The sequence below is a fragment of the Rattus rattus genome, chromosome 6 (genome assembly GCF_011064425.1).
Source record: "Rattus rattus isolate New Zealand chromosome 6, Rrattus_CSIRO_v1, whole genome shotgun sequence".
In the NCBI taxonomy this organism is placed as follows: Eukaryota; Metazoa; Chordata; class Mammalia; order Rodentia; family Muridae; genus Rattus; species Rattus rattus.
In genome coordinates this window covers 149509369-149529713 of record NC_046159.1, presented here as the reverse complement: position 1 = coordinate 149529713, position 20345 = coordinate 149509369, and the positions used below count along the sequence as shown (strand labels likewise).

At 40.1% G+C, this 20345-nt stretch overlaps 1 protein-coding gene across 1 annotated transcript in view; it reads right to left on the bottom strand.

The window, feature by feature from the left end:
- The window catches only part of Magi2 (membrane associated guanylate kinase, WW and PDZ domain containing 2), a 1438642-nt gene that overhangs the window by 477523 nt on the left and 940774 nt on the right, over positions 1 to 20345 (bottom strand). The window contains 1 exon segment of the mRNA XM_032907059.1: positions 6235 to 6445. Within this exon segment, the coding sequence (XP_032762950.1) occupies positions 6235 to 6445 (211 nt within the window).

Genomic DNA, 20345 nt, shown 5'->3' with positions numbered 1-20345 from the left:
GGACATTAGCTGCAAAGTAAAGAATATTCCACAGACCCAGAGAGTAAGAAGGAGGGCTCAAGCGGGGACTCATGGATCTCCCTGGGAAGGGGATGTAAAACAGATTTCTCAGGTGCAGATGGGTTGGGAGGATCAGGAAGGATCAGGAAGATGGGTTGGGAGGGACGGAGGGAGAGACACCTGGAATTGTGGGGCATCTGGAGGGGGATGGAGAAACCTAGTACAGCAGAAAGACAGTAAAATGTAAGAGAGTGACCCTAGTGAAGTCTCCTTGTAATGGAGATTATGAAGCCTGAGTTAGCCTTCTTCTGTAACCAAGGAAGTCTCCTAGTAGGGTGCCACACCTGACATAGCCTGCACGGCCAGGAAGCAGAGGCTGGACAATCCAGAGACCCAAGAAAGAACAAAATATGACTGAAAAAAAATCAAAGAAACTATTCTTAATTATATACTCATATACTCATAGATGAGTGAGTAGCCTAACCCCAATTGTCAGCAGAGGGGTGTCATCCAGCAGCTGTTGGGAACAGATGCAGAGACACACAGCCAAACACTAGGCAAAGCCAGGAAAACCCTTGTGAAGAGAGGGAGGAAGGACCATAGTAGCTGGAATAGTCAGGGACACTAGGAGAGCACAGCCACAGAGCCACCTAACCAGGCATCATGGGGTTTGCAGAGACTGAGGTGAAACGTGGAACCTGCACGGGTCTGAGCCAGGTCCTCTGCATACGTTACAGCTGGATGAGCCTGGTGCTCCTGTGGGATTACCAGAGGTGCGAGTGGGTTGTCTCTGACTCTTTAACCTGCCTCTGGGACACTCTCTCCTCCTGGGCGCCTCATCCAGTGCTGACAAGAGGGTTTGTGCCTCGTCTTTATTATATCTTCTTGTGCTATGTTCAGTGGTCATCTCTGGAAAGCCTGCTGTTTTTTGTTTGTTTGTTTGTTTTGAAGTGAAACTGAGGAGTGGATCTGGGGGACAATGGAGGTAGAGGTGAGACAGGGAGGAGAGGAGGGAGGGAAAACAGTGGTTGAGTGTAATGTATGAGAGAATGAAAGAAAAAAGTAGTTTTACCTCATATTAAAGAATAAAGTAGCTGTGTAATGTGGGAAACAGAAATGGCTCATTAATTCAACAGTGTGGGAACAACAGAACTTATCTCTTAAATACAAAACTTCTAAAGAACATCACCAAGAGCACCAAGATGGTTCAGCAGTTAAGAGAGCTTCCTGCTCTTCCAGAGGACCTGAGTTCAGCTACCAGCATCCATGGTAGGTAGCTTCCAACTGCTTGTAACTCTAGCCCCTGGCATCCAATGCCCTATTTAACGTTCTTTAACTGTATATATACACACACACACACACACACACACACACACAGACATACACACATACACACATATACACACACATACATACATAACACATACACACACATAGAAACACACATGCACACAGACACATGAACATACACAAATACAGACACATGCACATACACACATATACAGACACACGTACACACATAGACACATACATACATGTATACATACATACACACAGGCATACACATATATGCATACACATATATGCATACATATATACACATACATATACACACAGACACATACATACACACAGAAGCACACACACATATACACACATACACACCCACACACATATATACATACAGGCAAACATAGACACACACATACACATATACACACAGACAGACACACACATTCACACCCACACAACCCACCCACAGATACACACATAAACATCCACACACAGACACACACATACACAGACACACACAGACATACAAATACACAGACACACACATACACACACAGACACACACATATACACAGAGACACACACATACAGACACATCCATAAACACACTAAAATAAAATTTAAAAATTTAAAAAACTAAAGGACTGACCTTTATAAGCTATTCTGTGATACCAAACAAAACCTGTAAATGTCTTCAAACATTATTGCATAAAAGACAAATAGAATTATTTGTCACCTTAGTTAAAACTACAATGCTTGTGTTCATGTTTAATTGTAATACTTATTAATGTTTCAGGGTAGAGTTCTGATTAAAAATAAATTTGACAATTTTAAACAGAGATCTCACTTATTTTCGGTTTTATAATGACTGTTCTTTGTACAGGAGACAGACTTTCAGTAAAATCTGATGGGGGGGAAGATACCCCCGCCCCTGCCAAGCCCCCTGGGAACTATTTATCAGTGTTGAGAATGACAGGCAGGGAAGGGGCTGCAGGCACTGACCATCAGGATCCAGGAAAGGCAAGTTCTCTCTGAGGAAAGTTCTTCCCTTCATTCATCTCCTGTTTCCTCCTTACTTTACCCCCCCCTTTTTTATTGCTTCTTGCTTTTACTTTTAAAATGCTTGAATATTTATCTAATGGATTTGGGTGACACCTCCATTTGCATTTTAAATAAACTATTTTAAATTAGAAAGTAAAATTGGTATTTCTGACAATTACTCAGAGATTTGAAGGTTTTTTTTTTAATCCATATGAGAAAAAAAAGTTATACATAATGCCCATGCTAATTAGCCGTCAGAGCTTTGCATGCATTCCGCACCTGTCTTTTTTGCTTTGCTTCCTTTACTGTGCCCCAGGATTTCTCTGGGAAGCATCAGAGCTCACTCAGTACTGAGGGTTCTCGCTGTCCATCAACTCCTGTCCATCAGTCTCTTTCTCTAACATACGTGTTTCCTGAGAGTTCGTATAGGAGAGAATTATTCTCAAATTCCTTGTGATATCAGCAGCAAAAGTACTTGCGACATGAAGATATTAAGTGGAAATGCTGGTTTCTGTCAATCGTGGTTAAGAAGGGTAAGGGTGGAGCTGAGGGGAAAGGGGGAAATTGGTGTGGAAATGGGGGGACCAAAGAATACAGGGTCCCGCCTCAGTTCCGGTACCTCCCTGTGGTACTTGAGCTCGCCGCACAGAGTGGATTCACACTGACCATTACAGAGGATGGGAAGATGACGTAGTAGAAGCAAGTTCAGTGTGAACAGTGGGTGGGATTGCTTGACTCCGAGCAGCACCTGACAGAACGGAGCCCCCACATTGCCTCCTGCGCCGTCTTGAAGATGCACTCTGAGCATCTTTATTTTCCTTACATCCTAGATATGTCCACCGTGGTGTCACTGGCCACATTTGAAATGGATTGTTTATGTCATTCTGTCTTAATTTCCCACTGAAACCTATCTCTGTTTCCAATATACTTCTGATGGAATCTTCCCTTGACTATTATGGGAAAGATTAAGAGACAAAACAAAAAACTCGAAGGAGAAAAAGTGATAATGCCGATTCCTTCCTTACCTCCAAAAAGAGCGAGTGAGCTAGGAAAATAAAAAATAAGAAACTATTTTCAAGGATTTTTGGAGTAGATTACCTCTAAGTTACCCATAGCTGAGGTCACTGTAAGGATAAATACATTCCAGGACCACTGTATGTATATTCTCATGCATATGTATCTTCTCATAACTTCCCAAGACTGTTACCTTACTTCCTTTTAAGCTCTGGTGGTTTGAATGAGAATGACTCTTGTTTTAATGCTTGATTCCCAGTTGGTGGAACTGCTTGGGAAGGATCAGGAAGTCTGTCTTTGCTGGAGATGTCCAACCTTTTCTAACTAACTATCTCTCTCACTCTGCTTTCTAGCTTGTGGATCAAACTGTAAACTCTCAGCTAGTGCTCCAGGGCCATTCCCAGTTAGCTCTCGGACTCATTGCTCTCTCCACATGTAAATCTCAGCCACTACTCTAGCACCATGCCAGCTTGCTGCCATGTGTCCCACCGTGAGGGTCATGGACTAAACTGTAAGCAAGCCCCAATAACTTTTCTTCATATAGGTTGCCTTGGCAATGGAATCTCTTCATTGCAGTAGAAAAATCAGACAGCCTCTTAAGTCTCGTCTAGGCTTATCCTTCACTGAGCAGTAAAATTCCACTGTTGTTTACTGTTTATGACCGTTTGCCTCTCTATCCTGATAATAAGACTGACAGCAAAAACAAAACATTGGTGTCTTTGGATAATAACACTGGCAAACTGAAGAGAAGCTTAGTAGGGTCATTTTTTTTTTTACATCCTCTCATGCCCAGATAGAGTTCATTATTTACTACAAATGTTGGGCATGACATCTGCCTTCCAAAATCCCTCTTCCTCACAGCCCCCAAACCTGACTGAATTAAAAGAGCAAAGTTCCCTTTGTAAGCATAAAGTGAGAATGTTTTTACAATTACATTATTGGGAACATATAGAAATGATTCCTTAGTCAACTTGTGCTAATATATTTTATTTTATTGTTTTTACATATCTTTACGTATCCGTCATTACATAAAAATACATGTATTGTATCAGTTTCATAAGACCAAACATTTATTGCTATGAACACCAGTGTCTTACTTATGATCTACAATGATTTCAATATCAAAATCATGTTTCTAGGATCTTTAGTTGGTCCTATTTAACAAAATCTACATAATTTCTTCCTTTCAACTAACTGATAACAGATGCTCAGTGTTATTGATTATATAAATAAAAGCCATGCAAGTGATTTCATTCTTAAAAAAATAAATTTATAATTGCTGGCCGGAATATAGAGGTTAGTGATTCGTTTTCCATAAAACACTGCATTTCTCATCCATGCTGGAGTCAAGCAGAGCACCAAGTAATTACCTGATTATGGATTCCTTGGGCCACATGTATCAAAGTTTCCAGCATCATGTGAGAATTAAATATTGGTATGTGGTAACATTTCAATTTCACAACTGGGCTCTGCCTATGGAGATCTAAGTCATAAATCACTGGAGGTTGGGAAAAGGAGCACAGTTTTAATATTTATCTTGAGTAGTCAGAGCATATGTACTTGTTTTTTAATCTATTCCCAAAACTGAAAATTTCAATTTCTATTATTTTTTCTTTAAGGCTCATATAATTCCGAGGGAATGAGTTGCCGTATACTTGCGATAGTTTCAGGCTTTTATTATTTCCGATCAACATTTTGGTCGTCTTAGTCATATCAATGATTTAATTTTGCATCAAGTTTTTTTCTGAATGAGACGGTGGGGCAGCTACAATTTAGAGCTATTAATTATCCATTATGTAAAGATGGTGGAGAGAGTCTGAGGGTTCTCAACATACACAAATAATGCCATATGAGAGGATGGAAACATTAATTACCCTGATAACATTATTATACATTGCATACATGCATGAAATTATAATATTTTTATGCTGCTAAATATGTACAATTGTGTTGATTACGATTTTCAAAGCTGTTTTAATGGAAACAAAAATTGGGAAGCTGGACATATTGCTAAAGCAGTATATAAAAATAAATATTTTAGGGAAGACTTTGGAAAGAACGATAGACTGGATTGAGCATCAGTGTGACTTAATGATCAATATTTTCCTTCTTTGGTATGTTTGAAGAATGGTAAGCAACACCCAATACTAACACTCAAAAGAAACTAAGGAAGACACGTAACGATCACAATGGAGCTCACTAGAAGGAAGAATTATCCTTATACAGACTATTGTATTGAGACCTGACCTTAGAGCCATGTGCTAAAATTTTTGACTTTCTGACATGCAAATATTTTGCTTGAACCAGCTACATTCTCCCCAAGTCCTGAACATAATGGTGGCCATTCTGGGAATAAATAGGCATATCTCGCCAAAAGCATATTATGAAGGAGGCAAACAAATGATTTTTAAGGACCTCTTCAGAGAAGTGGTTCTCAACCCGTGGGTCATAGCCTTTGTGACAAACCTGTATCTCGAAAAAAATTTTACATTATGATTCATAACAATAGCAGAATTAGTTATGAAGTAGAAACAAAAATAATTCTATGGTTGGGGGTCACCATAACATGAGCAATTATATTAAAGAGTCACAGCATTAGGAAGGTTGAGAACCTCTGCCTTGGAGTCTTTTTAATCTGAAAATAACAAATGGAGATTTGTCTCTTTAATATCCCATTGCTAGGAATGTCAGACTATAGTCACCTAATTCACTCTTTGCTATAACAGGTAGCTGTCGTGTAAGACCCTTAGCTTCATGGAGGCAGTATTTCCTTTTGAGTTGTTAACAGAAGTAATGATACTCCCATTTTTTCTTTGCCTGTAGTAACAGCATTAATATCTTGCTATCATTTTTGGGGCAAGGTCCAAAGGAACACCTGAGACTTACTCAATGAAGTAGACTTCACCCTTCTCTGTGTAGGCCATTTCCCAGTTATCAGGCAATGGGTCGGAGTCCTCATTCTCCTCGGGCTTTGTTGACTTCGTATCATCCATCTGGTCCTTGAGCTCTTCAGGCTGACTGTACACGGGTGCAGGGTAAGGCTGGGAGGGGGTCTCCCCTGAGGCACCTGCACTTTTGTCTTCATGTTCACTGGATTCTGCAAGAAGAAGGAAAAGAAGAGAATGTGGTCAATTGTTCCAGCAACAGTAAACGTGTGTGTGTGTGTGTGTGTGTGTGTGTGTGTGTGTGTGTGTGTGTGTGTGTGTGTGTGTGTGTGTGTGTATGGGGACCAGGGAGTATGGATGTGCTGCACCAACCATGAAATACTACCAAAGCTAGCAGGGAACAGTTCTGAACAGATATAACAGCAACAAACAAGCTGTGAAGATTATCAGTAAGCTAATTTGGATTGTCTGTTCACTCCTCATGGTTGACTCTCATTTAATTAAATACGGCTACTTCCTTAGTAGGAGGGATGAAGTGAAAGAAACTTTTCCTAACACAGGGATGGTAGACAGAATATAGATAGTCTAAAGATGTTCGTGTCCCAATGCTTAGGTCACGAGGATATTTACCTCATATGGGAAAAGGATATTTGCAGATGGTTTCAAAAGAAATGACTTGGAGACAGGAGACTGCCCTCGATTATTCAAGTAGCTTTATGACAATCACCAATTATCTTAAAAGGCAAAGTGGCAGACATGAAAAACATGAACACATGACTATGGAGAAGGTGGAGATGCTGAAGTCTGGTTGCTTTTTGAGCATGGTGATCTCTACAGGACAGAACTGGCCAGGAGCTAACTCCTTCATGAGGGACAGAAGGAAGGAAGTCAACTCTGATCACATCCTGACTTCGGTTTGTGGCAACATGCCTCAGATGTATAACTTCCAGAGCTGGAGTGTAATACACTGAAAGGGATTTAGACACTGTGTGTCTAGTACTTTGTGACAGTAGCCATGGAAAATTAACAGAACAAAACCTAAAACAGATAAATCCCTTAGAAGAAATGAGGTGTAGAACTTCATGTGTAAAGACTATGACGTTTAGAATATCAAGTCTAAGAAAACACCATGTCTTAAGTGAAGAGAGTGGAGAGGGCCGGAGTGGAGCGTCTGACAGACATTTCTGGGCTCTGAGTACATATAAGGGCACAAGCACATGGGCATGTATCATATACGGCACACGTGTGCACATAAAGGAGCAGGTGAGTAAGAAATAGGCTAGTAATAATAGAGGAAATTTTACCTAAATCACATAAGTATTGGTTTAATCTGCATCTAAAGCCAGATTAATGAAACATAGATCATTACATACACCTAGATGACCATTTCTTATCACAACATTAGAAGGTATTATGAACAGATTACACATTCAGGAAACATGATTGTATGTTAAACAAACAAACCCCGACCACGGCAGAACAAGAGCACACCCTTCATCTGTGCCATGCTGAGCTCGAGGACACTTGAATAGCCTCTTTACTAGCCTGAGAGAATCGATAAAGACAGTTACCCAAGAAATTCACCTGCCGAGAATCCTGTATCTGGACAAGCTAAGTCTCACTTAAGCAAGCAAACTTCTGAATACAGATGAGCTATGTGTGTCTTAAATATGGACACTGTTTAAAGAATTATTCTCCCTGTGTCTTGGTAACTGATCAGAATGTAGATCTCAAAATACAGGGAGAAAGACAAATCCAGAAAGCAAGAAAACCTAAATCCAGTGCAATACAGTTAAATGCAAAAGGCATTCACTACATTATGGGAAATTTGGAATGTTTATCAAAGGCATGTTCTTTTTTTTTTTTTGTCACACATCTGCCTTTATTGTACACAACAGGTGGGACATGTAGCAATGGTAAAAAATTAATTTACAAAAGCGGAGACTTGGTGGGCTGCCTGGTGGGTACCCTTGGAGACTCATAGGTAGGCATGTTCTTAAAGGAGCAGACAAATACATGAAAAAAAAGGATTTGCTCCTATATCGTAAAGTTCAGATTTTGAAAGTAAAAGTCGAAAGGTAAAATTACTTTTACCTTCAGGAGGTAAATCAGAGAACAGATAAGTAAGATAATTTCGGGGTATGTTTTCTTGGAATGGCACTGCTGCACACAATTTTGGTCAAGAGACAAACTTAGCAGGATGACTCTTGTCCTACTTCCTAATGTCTATTTTCTGAGACACTCACGCTTTTGCTCTTCTAATGTAACAGTAGAACATGAGTGTTCATTTTGAGAGCAGGAGGGCAAGTACTACGCAGAACAAGAATTACCCAAGTGTAAAAGAAAACGGAAGACACCACAGGCATTCCTACAAGAGGACAGTGTGACCTTCAGCTGGAAGGAGAGTAGTGCTAAAGTTCAAAGGTCAAGACACATAACAACTGGTGATGTGAGGGTGATAATGCCATCATAGGAATAGGAGGAAACACACACACACACACACACACACACACACACACACACACACAGACACACCACCACCACCACAACCAATGACAAACAAGACCGAAAAAACACCAAAAAAAAAAAAAATCCCCAACACAAAACAAAAACAAAAACCAAAAATTGCATAAAAATACACATGAGCCTTGATTCAATTATCCTCCTTTGCAACTATGTCTTCTAGAAATAAAGGCATCTAGAAATATACAGCTGCATATTTATTATGCTGTTGTTTGTTGTAACAAAATCCTGGAACTGGCATAAAGGCCTTTCAAATAGATCAGAATATGCTCAGTATACTGTTTATCAGAATCACGGTAAAAGACGTAATTTAAAAACAATAAAATTATATCTATAGACCTACTGACCTAGAAAAGTACTTATAATTGTGATCTGAAGACTAAATTTCAGGGGATAAAATTAGTAATCATATATGTATACACACACACACACACACACACACACACACACACACACACATATATATATATATATATATATATGCATATATGTCCATATATACGACTGTGCATAGCTCCATAGTTGGGAAAAATGTAAAACTGCCTGTCATCTTTTTGAATGGGTTGGTGATAGGAGAAATTTTCCTTACATGAATTTGCATGCATCGGATAAATTATTTTTAGGAATTCACAAATTAATAAAAGATCACTTAATAAATTAGTAATGTAGAATGGAGTCTTTGTCTCAAAATAAACTGTTTAAGTCAATTTCTTCTCTTATGGAGAGTAGTAGTAAATTATTCAGAATTAGGAAACCTAGAAACGAATGATGTTTACTGGCTTGGCTTGAAGAGCAGAAACAAGGAAAATAATACAGTCTCTTGAGATGTAGTCTCTTAGTGATTCTGATGGATTCAAACCCTTTAACATAGAGGCAGCAATGTGAGAACGTACTGCTCTGGTCTTTACATTCTGTTGGCACGGCTTGTTACAACATGTAAGCACCAAGACATGGGTTCTACAACTGTGTGATAACTTAAGGCATGAGTGAAGGTATTTGCCAAGCGTGACTTCATGGAGACCAGACTCTTTCCTGCAGAGATCTGAGCTACCCCAACACTTAGCAGTCACAGAAAGAGGAGGCCAGCAGGAGGAGCCTGGCCAGCAGCCCGGATGCAGAGGTGACTCATCAGACCCTGACACAGCACGGAAAGAAGAAAGAAGGAAGCATGGACAAAGCTTCTGAAGGGTCCCGGACAGAAAGGACCCAAAACTGCAAGACACCAACAATGTCGCAATCTTTGGTGATGTCTCTCTCAGTTAAAGTGGTATTCACAGGAGAATGATGGGTAAAGAAGCCAGTTCCTTAGGAATCAAAGAAAGAAAGCTAACAGAATTGCAAATGAAGAATTCACTCAAGCTGTTGAGATAACCCAGTGAGCTGGAGTTTCCCACCAAGTATGAAGATAGAGTTTAATCCCAGGATCCCATAAGGTGAAAGAAAAGAACCTTCCTGAAAGTTGTTTTTTGACCTCCACTATAAACACACACACACACACACACACACAGAGAGAGAGAGAGAGAGAGAGAGAGAGAGAGAGAGAGAGAGAGAGAGAGAGAGAGAGAGAGCCAGGCTACACATAGATGCCCTGTCTCAATAAGGAACTTTCCAACAGATGGAAAGTCCCATCAAACAAACAAACAAACAAAAAGCCCCACACACTAAATAAATGAATAAAATAAAACTTTGAAAAGTTTGCTATCAAAAACAAACTTGGTGTTGTAATTGCCTGATACCATTTTTCCCACAAAAGAAATGGGTAATGTTTCTTGCAAACGGAAACTGTCTTTAATGACGTGGTTGGTTAAGTGTTATTTATCATGTGCCGGGGATGACACAATCAGGTTTTCCCAGTTTGACTCCCTTGCATAGACTAATTTCTTTATCTTAAGTCAATTACCACATTAGCAAACATGAATTAAATTCCTAGAGTGTGCAAAATACCTGACAAGAGTTTAATGGAGAGGAGAACGAGTCTTTTTGATCAAGCGCTTCAGGTTGAGAGGGAAGCAATAAGTAGCACCTGCCTCCTCCATTTGAACAAAATAAGATGGAAAAAAAAAAGGATGAGACGAATGGAGAATCATAACCTGCACATTTGCTATTCATAAAGGCTAACGTAGAAATACATTTCACAGTGAGAGTCTGGACTTTCTGCTGATCCCAGAAGCAGGCTAATTTATCTATTGGCAGCACTAAACCAGAGGAAGCCTTCCTGTCGCGGACAGAACCTATTTCCAGAGGAGCAAAATCGAATATTTAGACTCGCAAGTGTATCCAACCTGCTGCCTGCAGCCTGATTCATTGAGGGAATGAAAATGGGGCTGGACGCATTTGCATCTGACAACATCGTGTTGCAATATGAAAGACTAGATTCCTCTGAGATTAGAAAGAAGAGACTCTGAGCTAAGTAAGCCAAAGCTCTATTCTAACAGGATCCCTGGGCCAATCATTCTACTTCCATTGGGTAGAGTGAGTCAAAGAATTAGTGCAGTTGAATGCACCGTCTTCCTAGCCATAGACTGGACAGGGAGATGGAGAAGTACACTCCACACAGTCTAGTGTGATGGTCTGCTAAATGACGTCCCACGGTAAGAAAGACTCGGGCAGAATTTTCCAGGAAGACAGCATAGAAAGTTGAAGCAAGAATATCTGACACAACTCTCAGAGGAGAGCCCCTTAAAAGGTCAGCCAGAGACTGACAGTAATTTATTAATTAATTACTTTTATAGACATTTATTGAAGGGCTAATGAAGGCCAGGGGAGGAAGCTACGTACTATATGGAGTCAAAGGAACTGTAGTCCTAAGCACATAATATGTTTTGGTAGGGCTGTCAAATCCTGACACTCACACACACACACACACACACACACACACACACACACACACACACACACACACACAATTTGGTTTTGTTTCTGCCTTTACCTTGCTTCTGCTGGTTCTTTGGTTTTGTGGCATATGACTTCAGCCTTCATAGCAAACATGGACTCAGGGGCACATGCTATCCGGTATGAACTCATCTTAGTTATAGCTACGGTAGCCTTATTTCCAAATAATCTCACATTATGAAATGCCAGGGGGCACAATTCAACTCATAAAACAGTTCAGTAGAAGAGTTCGTCCTCCACCTATTTGGGAATCTGCACTTTACAGGTTCATACTACATTGGTAATGGCTCAGAAGTGAACCATTAGGGACAGAAACAATTTTGACCTCTAGATGGGGGCAGAGGGGAGATTAGCTCTTATATGCCAATCAAGGATATCGTTCTCCCAAACATTCCAGCCAGCTGGAGTTTGGAAGAACCTATGTGCAAGCATGCCTCTGCACACATGTCCATTTTAGGCTGTCGCTAGAGAAGCCCCAGATTGCTTGTATCCGGACGAAGGCGGAGGCACATAGCCTATGTGCGTTTAGTGTTTTATCAATGTAGAACCATTTACTATATAGGTGGAGTCCAGGAGGAATGATCCAATGCATTTCTTCATATGGTTTTAGTTTTAAATACAAACATCACCACTTTTGAATGTATTCAGTGTAATTTTTCCTGGACATGTTTGTGGTTGAGGGGAACAAAATTCATCTAGCATAGGTGTTTATTTCTTGTGACATTTTTATGTCACATTGACATCCTGCAAACTGGAGTGAGAGTGTTCTTCCATTAGCAATTGAAACAATATTTCAACAAAGAAGGAATGACCTCTCTTTAAAGAGTAGTAAAAAAGTTAAAAAAAAATCCTCAGGAAACTAGCACTGTTAAATTCCCCAAACTTCCTTAGAAGTACCGAGGCATAAAGTAGACATTTATTAATGAAGCTAACTCCTTTCACCTCAGATTAAACATAGGAAATATGACTTCATTTTTTCCATAAGATAATTCAGAAGAGTTCAAAGATCTGAATGGAGAATAAAGTCAAAAGCCACTTAGTTGAGAGTAAAATGTATGCCTTTTTTGTATCAGTATAAATTTTATAGCTCTATTTCATTTCAAGGTAATGATATTATCCAAATATATTTAGCAGACAGTCATTTATGGAAATGTTTTTTGTTCCACTAGTATCTTGGCATAAGTAAAACTTTGTTCAGATACAATGCTTCCTAATAGTCTTATCAGACTCATTAAAGAATAACTAGAAACAAGATTAAAATGTAGACTATAAATTCTGTGTTATTTGTATTTCAACTTAACATGATGTATTAGTCTGGGTTTCTGGGTTCCCTGGAGGAGCAGAACTCATAGAATGAATTTACCTACATACAAAGGGGATTTATCAGAATGACTTACAGCCTGTGGTCCAGCTAATACTACAATGACTGTGTACCCGAGGGGGGCCCAAGAATCTGGTTGTTCGGTTTACAAGGCTGAATGTCTCCACTGGCCTTCAGGATACACTACAATCCTGAAGATGTAGGCTCTAACGCCAGTGAGGAATGTACTTACTAGCAAAACTGAAAGCAAGCCGGCAAAGGAGGCACAAGCTTCTGTGTTCTTTTATATAGGCCGCCAGTAGAAAAATGTGGTCCAGATTAAAGGTACATCCTTCCCACCTAAAAGACCTGAATTAAAGATATATCTTCCTGCCTCAAAAATCTGTGTCGAAGTGGTTCTTCCCACTTTAAAGTATTTAATTAGGAAAAGAAAAGGGTGTGCACAGCCATTTGGGTTTTGGATAATTCTCGATGTAGTCGACTTGACAGCCCATAATATGCACAACATGTTTTTTTTTTGCCAACTTAACACAAAATTATATATGCTTGTCATGCTTAATTTCCAAATGACAATAATAACTAGGTTATAATTACATGACATGATTTTACTATACTATGTACAATTGCAATGCATTCTATGTTTAACTAGGTCATTTTTTAAAACCAGGTCTTAATTACACTTAACACAATATAACTACTCCTTGAACAAACACCAATGTACTACAAATTTAGAATAGGTGGCAATTTCCTTTGAGGGACATTCTTTTAGTATCTCAATTTTAAATATGATAACTATTTATCTCTAATTTATGCTACATTACATGATGAGGAAATTGAGAAAAACACAAATATTTGTTCAAATACATTAACAAAGTACAATAGTCGTGCTTATTCTAGTCGTCTCTGCAACTGGTCATGTGGCCTTAGTGGGTATTAATAACGATCTTCTTAACTATCCATTCTGTATTTCCTCCACAGTCAGCAAACACCACAGTAGGTCTTGGTTCTTCTTCTGGGGGAGTGATTGATTCCTGAGTTTCTACTCCAACAGGGACAAAGGATTGTTCTTTCCACAGAAGCTGTCTAATGTAACCTGCCCCCAGGTGGCTAGCTACTCAATCCAGGGAGAGGTGCCAGGTCAGGGGTTCAGTGTTGGTTCCTGCTATTGACAGATAATGGCATTATCTGTCACTTCAGCAGCAGCTGAAGCTAGGTCCGTCTTGGTGAGTGGAAGTCCATGTTATTGAGCCTATATTTAACCTTTATCTTGCCATCACGGTCAGTTTATCCATGGCCCATTAGCAGTAACAGAAATGGCTGAGGGAAAGAGCTGACTGTCCACAGAATGGGTCAGCCTATCTTCTTAATTATTGAACTTCTCCTCACTTGAAGTCACCTTTCGATGAGCATTTACATTCTTCACCAATTTGTCGAGTTCTAGTCACATACTTCGTCTCAGCATGTTTTTCTTGCCAATTTTCCAATCATGTCCTTTTCAAGTCCCTGACCATCCAGCCAATTGATTGGATACAGCCGTGAATTGGTCAACAGTCACTCATGTGTCCAAATATCCTTCTAAACAAAATGTGATGGTGCGAGCTTCCCAAAGTTCTACCCAAGGTCAAGATTTCCCTCCATGGTAGTTCCAGAAGGGTTGGAATGCTGCGGTTGCCTACTTCTTGGTAGTGCTGTATAACATGTAAGACTAACAGCAAATCAGGCCCTAGTCTTCTCTTCCTGAGTTAACCCATCATAGGGAACACCCTGTGAGATTATAGGTGCCTGCTTGGTAGCCCACAGCATTGTAATAAAAGTACAGACTATAACATTTGAGCATCGTTTTCATGTAACTTGTTTGTTTCTTAGGGATCCACTTTGCCCAATTACCTATATAAAACTTCCATTTGATAATGGACTGCTGCTGTGCATGTATCAATTTATGAATTGGTGGATCACATAATACCCAGCTCATGATGAGAGGCCCTAAGTCAATTGCATGGGTATCAGCTTCTTGGTGGTCTTTTGGGGTTCATGAATACTTCCTGGCACAACAACCTTTACTTCCAGCTCATTTGGAGTAATTAGCATCATGTTACTAATATATAGCAAACCAAATCGATATGTTGTAGAAGAGATAGATGATCAAAATCCCTTCAATATAAGTTATGATACAGGATTGGAGGATTAATATATCTTTGAGGAAATCTGTAAGAGTACATCGCTGGCCTCGTCAAGCGAAAGCAAATTGCTTTGGGTGGTCTTTACGGACAACTACTGAACAAAGGACATTTGCTCGATGAGTAGCTGCATACGCCTTTGTATCAGGAGAGGTGTCAGTTTTCTCAAATGAGGACACCATATCTGGTACAGCAGATGCAATTGGAGTTGCTTCTTGATTGAATTTTCAATAGTCAACTGTCATTCTCCACAACTGGCCAGATAGAAAAGTAAAAGGGAGAGGTTGTAGGAACCACCATCCCTGCATTTTTCAAGTCCTTGACAGTGGCACTAAATTCTGCCATTTCTCTAGGGATGCAACTTTGTTTTTGATTTACTGTTTTTCTTGGCAAAGAAAAGTCTAAAGGCTTCCCATTTAGCCTTTCCAACTTTAATTCCCATCCCTTAGGTCAGGGAACCAATGTGAGAATTCTGCCAACTTCTAAGTATATCTATGCCACACACACACACACACACACACACACACACACACACACACACAAAGACACACACACACACTACACACACACGGGATGAGGAAATAATCACAGGATGAGTTTTGGGACCCACTGGAGCTACTGTGAGTCAGACTTCCACTACAACTCCAGTTCATCCGACTCTGTAAGACCCTACTTTAGTTGGAGGTCCATAATGGTTCTTAGGGTTTACTGGAATCAGGGTCATTTCAGAACTGGTAACAACAGACTTTGGTAAGTATGATTGTTTCCTTTCCTCCAGTGTGCCACTACCCTTATAAAAGGTCACAGGTCCTGCTGGGGGAAGGCTAGAAAAAGCCTAACAGTAAACCTGTCAGGTATTCTATCATGGTCCTTCCTCAGGAGAACCTAACCATCCCTTTATTCAAGGGCTTATGGTTCTGCAAACGGGCTCAAGTCTTCAAATGTGATCACTGGCTGAGAATCCCTTTTGCATGAGCTGTCCTATAGAGGGTGCTGTACAGGCAGCCATATTGCTTGGACCATATGATTTAACAGAACTCCATAGGTTTCAGTGGCAGATAGGAGTGCCATTTGGAACCTTTGGCCAGACCTTGTAAGTGAATCAGAAGAGAGGAATTTTGGAGCAAGGCTCTACTATGGTAGTTGTCTATTTTTCCATTGAGAGACAGCTCTTGGCCTGCGTGATCCAATGCAAACTTTTTACATTTGTTTGAGAACCTTTTAGCTTATACAGCTCAACCAAAAGTACAGTAGGGTATTACAGGATATTTGAATCTGTTTCTAGTTAGGATATGGCTCAACCATGAGCACACACCTTTAATCCTTTAGTACACCCTTTTAATCCCCCACAAAATGAAGGTAAAGTTAGTGTATAGAAGGATGCACCAATGTTTGAAAGTGATGTCTAAAATCAGAGAAAGATTTGACAAAATAGTATATGCCCAAATATCATGAGAAGAGGAAGAAAAGGGAAGCTACTTAAAGGAGAGACAGACAGTACAGAAGGAAGAGAGTACAGTACAGGAGTACAGTAGAGATTGTGAAGAGCAGTGCAGTAGAGTTGACAGGGAGAGTAGAAGCGGCACAGACAGGGAGAAGGCAGTTTTACCAGGAGAACTTCACAGAGACAGATTGAAGAAAGAACAAGCTAGACACAGGTAAAGACAGAAGAAGCCGGAGAATGAGGAGTCAGACGATTAGAATTGGTTTAAGGCCTAGCAGAGCAACTCAGAGGGTGAAAGAAAAGCCTGATTGAATAAGTCAGCTGGGAGAGGAGTTGGAACCAGGACAGCTGAGTTGAGCAAGCCAGTCAGAGCTCAGAAAGAAATAGGAAGGGTGAGCTTATTCAGCAGCAAATCTCAGAGGCTAAAGCCATTCTAGGCCTGGATTAGATTGCATGGAGGCCAGAAGTTTGCAGGACTAGACCTTAAGTTTGCAGACCGAGGTAGTAAGCCTCTGAGATGATACTTACATCAGGTGAATAAAAGTTACGTTTACAGTGGGTTCTTATCTATTTAATTCCTGGAAACACTACGATTGATTAGCCACTACTGAAAGTTCATATGAGTCATGTCACCATAAAATTCATTTTGCCTGTGCTGACTAGGATGGTGTCAGGCCATTGACCATTATGGACACTGTTTGGTCTATGCTGCCCATTAAGGTAACTACAATCAATTTGCCTTTGGTGATCCAGTTCTGTCACCTGGTCCTATTAAACCCATGGTATTTAATTCATCCAACTGAGCAGCAATTTCTCCTACCCTAAGGTCTAGAACAAGAAAAAGTGACATCAAAGTTCTTCAAATGTGCTGGTGCCTCTCTCAGTATCTTGGGTTTTATAGCATCAGGTTTGCACACTGTAGCCACTCTAGCATTACACTTTACTTGAGCCTTAAAATTTCTCCCTCAACACCAAGCCAAGGGTTATCAGGCATCTTTAACTTCTTTTTAGTAAGCCTACTTTGGGAAAATGCTTCATCCAACCATTCAAACAAACTTTTGACACCCTTTTCAATTTTGTGATAACCACTCAGTGGGTTCATATCAATAACTAGTTTTATTTCCTTCCTCCACTGTTATCCCTTACCCTTAAAATGCATTCCCACACGTTTTCCCCAGACTTCTGCTGAAATGGATCAGCAAATTCATTAAGCTCCTTAGTAGTGCAGCACAGTTCCTCGCACACTGCACTTTCTATCACTCCTCTAGGAGTCTGATTTGCCTTGAGTCTTGTTATAGTTCTAGAGGCGCCTATTGGTAGGCCCTAAGGGATATTAGTATTGTCTTGCCTGGCATCTTCTTTGGAGAAATTCACTGCTGGCTTAGTAGATAATGAAGGATTAATTTGCTCAAAGGTGGAAAAGGCAATATTAGGACGTCCGTGTGGAAGTACAACGTCTGCTGAGGGTAGAGACAGTGTGAGAATCTGAGACTTCAAAGTTCTCCACTTCAGTACGGTCCTCCCACACGTCCCTATCCTGTCACATGATCCCATTCTATACCAACTAATGTCCTTATTTAAACCTGGACACCTTCCAAGCCTGGGACTTCCGTTTCCCCTGTAATTCAGCCAGCCCTATAATGAAGGCTTCCATTTGATTTTACACAACTTGAGCTCTGGAGAGGAGAATTTCTTCCAGGTCACACACAGAGTCCTTTAGACTGTTCACATACATTTGGAGCCTGTCAATTTCATCATTGAGTCCATTGTTGTCCATTGTTGAGATGCTAGATGGTTAAATATTTTTCATCACAGTGATCATTCTTTTTCTCTGTCAGTTTATCCAGAGATGCTAAAAGAAAACTGGGCAGCAGCATCATTTCCCTTGTTTTTCCACAAATTGTTAAAAATGTTGATACACAGAGTCATGAAATCTGTTTCCTCTCACAATAGGAGAGTCAAGATAACCAAGTGCATTTGCCTCCCCATGTTTGTAGAACATTCCACACCAAGAGCTTTCAGTACTCTTTGAGCCCCCAGGAGAGGGTTCAATGACTGGAGGTGTTGCAAATTGGAATGCCTATTCCAGACACTTTAAAAATGTATCCTTATAATTCTGTCGCTCTAGAACCTCTTCTGGTACCAAAATCTAGAAGGTGTGCTCAGAATAAAGTGAATCTTCCCACCTCAAACGATCTGGATTAGAAGTAGGTCTTCCCACTTCGAAGGATTTAATTAGGAAACAAAAAAAAATCTCTCACAGGTGTCCCCAGCCATTTGGTTTCAGCTATTTCCAGATGCAGTCAAGTTGGCAACCGAGAATAGCCAAGAAGAACCCTGACACATGACACATGAGTTTCATTATGTAAAGCAGAAGCTACATTGTGAAGTGTGTGTGTGTGTGTGTGTGTGTGTGTGTGTGTGTGTGTGTGTGTGTGTGTGTGGGGGGGGGGGGGGGTGGAGGGAGGAAGTGCTGAGCTTTTTAAAACCAGAGAAAAGACTGTTGATTTGAGAGTTACTGAAACTAGCAACCATATATATTTCCGAAATTTATTTTACTCTGCAGAAAAGCTCTGTGCTTTGTATTTCTATTGCCATGTGACCAAGTTCATTAAATTCAATCTCTTTTCTCTTCATCTTCTTACATACTTTGTAAGTAAACATGGGTGATAAATATTTTGAAAAGGAATATGCTTCTAGTTTATTGGAAAAGGAGAACAATTTGGATTTTAGAAATTATTATTTTATATTTAGTAGTTTGCGGAGGGTAATAGACATTCTTCTCTGCAAGAAGCTGTAGAGTTCAATTTATAGGAATCATGTTAGATGACCTGGGAAGTTTATATCTGTTAGAGTGTGGAGATGAGTGTGTGCCCAGTCTAGGATATGTCCAGGACAGGAAGGTACTAGAACATCTTTCCTGCTCAGTGACTGTTGCATATGGGTACAGTGTTACTGCCTGGAATACTATCTTTGGTTGTTAAATTTATTAGTCTATCCCAATCCAAAATGAATATAACCTACAGAAACAAGAGGTGTGGACAATTTTCTAAGTTTTAGTTCTTTAAGTAGTTTTAAGAAAACTAACGCAAGTCTAAAAAGACACATGGAAAAGTAACATTAAAAGTAGTTTGTAAACTGAGCCCTTCCCAATGCCCTGTCCGGTTAATATATGTAATAGGGTCAATTAAAGGGGAAAAATAATAATCTGGAGAAACTACACATTTTCCCTAAAGCCTCTATCTTTCTCCCCATTTTTCTCGGGCTCCAGAGGCAGCTGCTGGGCGCTGAAGTTGTCACATCAGCACCTTTAAGGATCCAGACAGCAGAGACAGAGGCGCAGCTCCCCAGCTTTTATTTCATCACCACTCTAGCCTTCTTTGCTACAAGTCTCCCTGGAACTGACTTTTCCCACCATGGTTTCTGCTCCTTTATGGAACTAGCCGTGGTAGTGGACACTGTAGGGTTTGAAGATGTCTTGAGTTTCTTGAGAACCTAAACATTCTCATTAAGAAATTCATTCTATTGATCCAACATTTTAATTGAGTTGAGTGGACTTTTCCCTTCAGGGCTGGATGCAGACATACTCAGAAATGGAATCACACCCTACTGTACAAGCGTTAACACATCAGGGTTGACAGTTGAACCATCGGCAACTACTACTGTAATTTGTTTTTAATAAGTACACATAACTGAATTATAAATTCTTCAAAATATGAGATAATAAAGTACTGAAACAGCCATTTAGGGGTGCA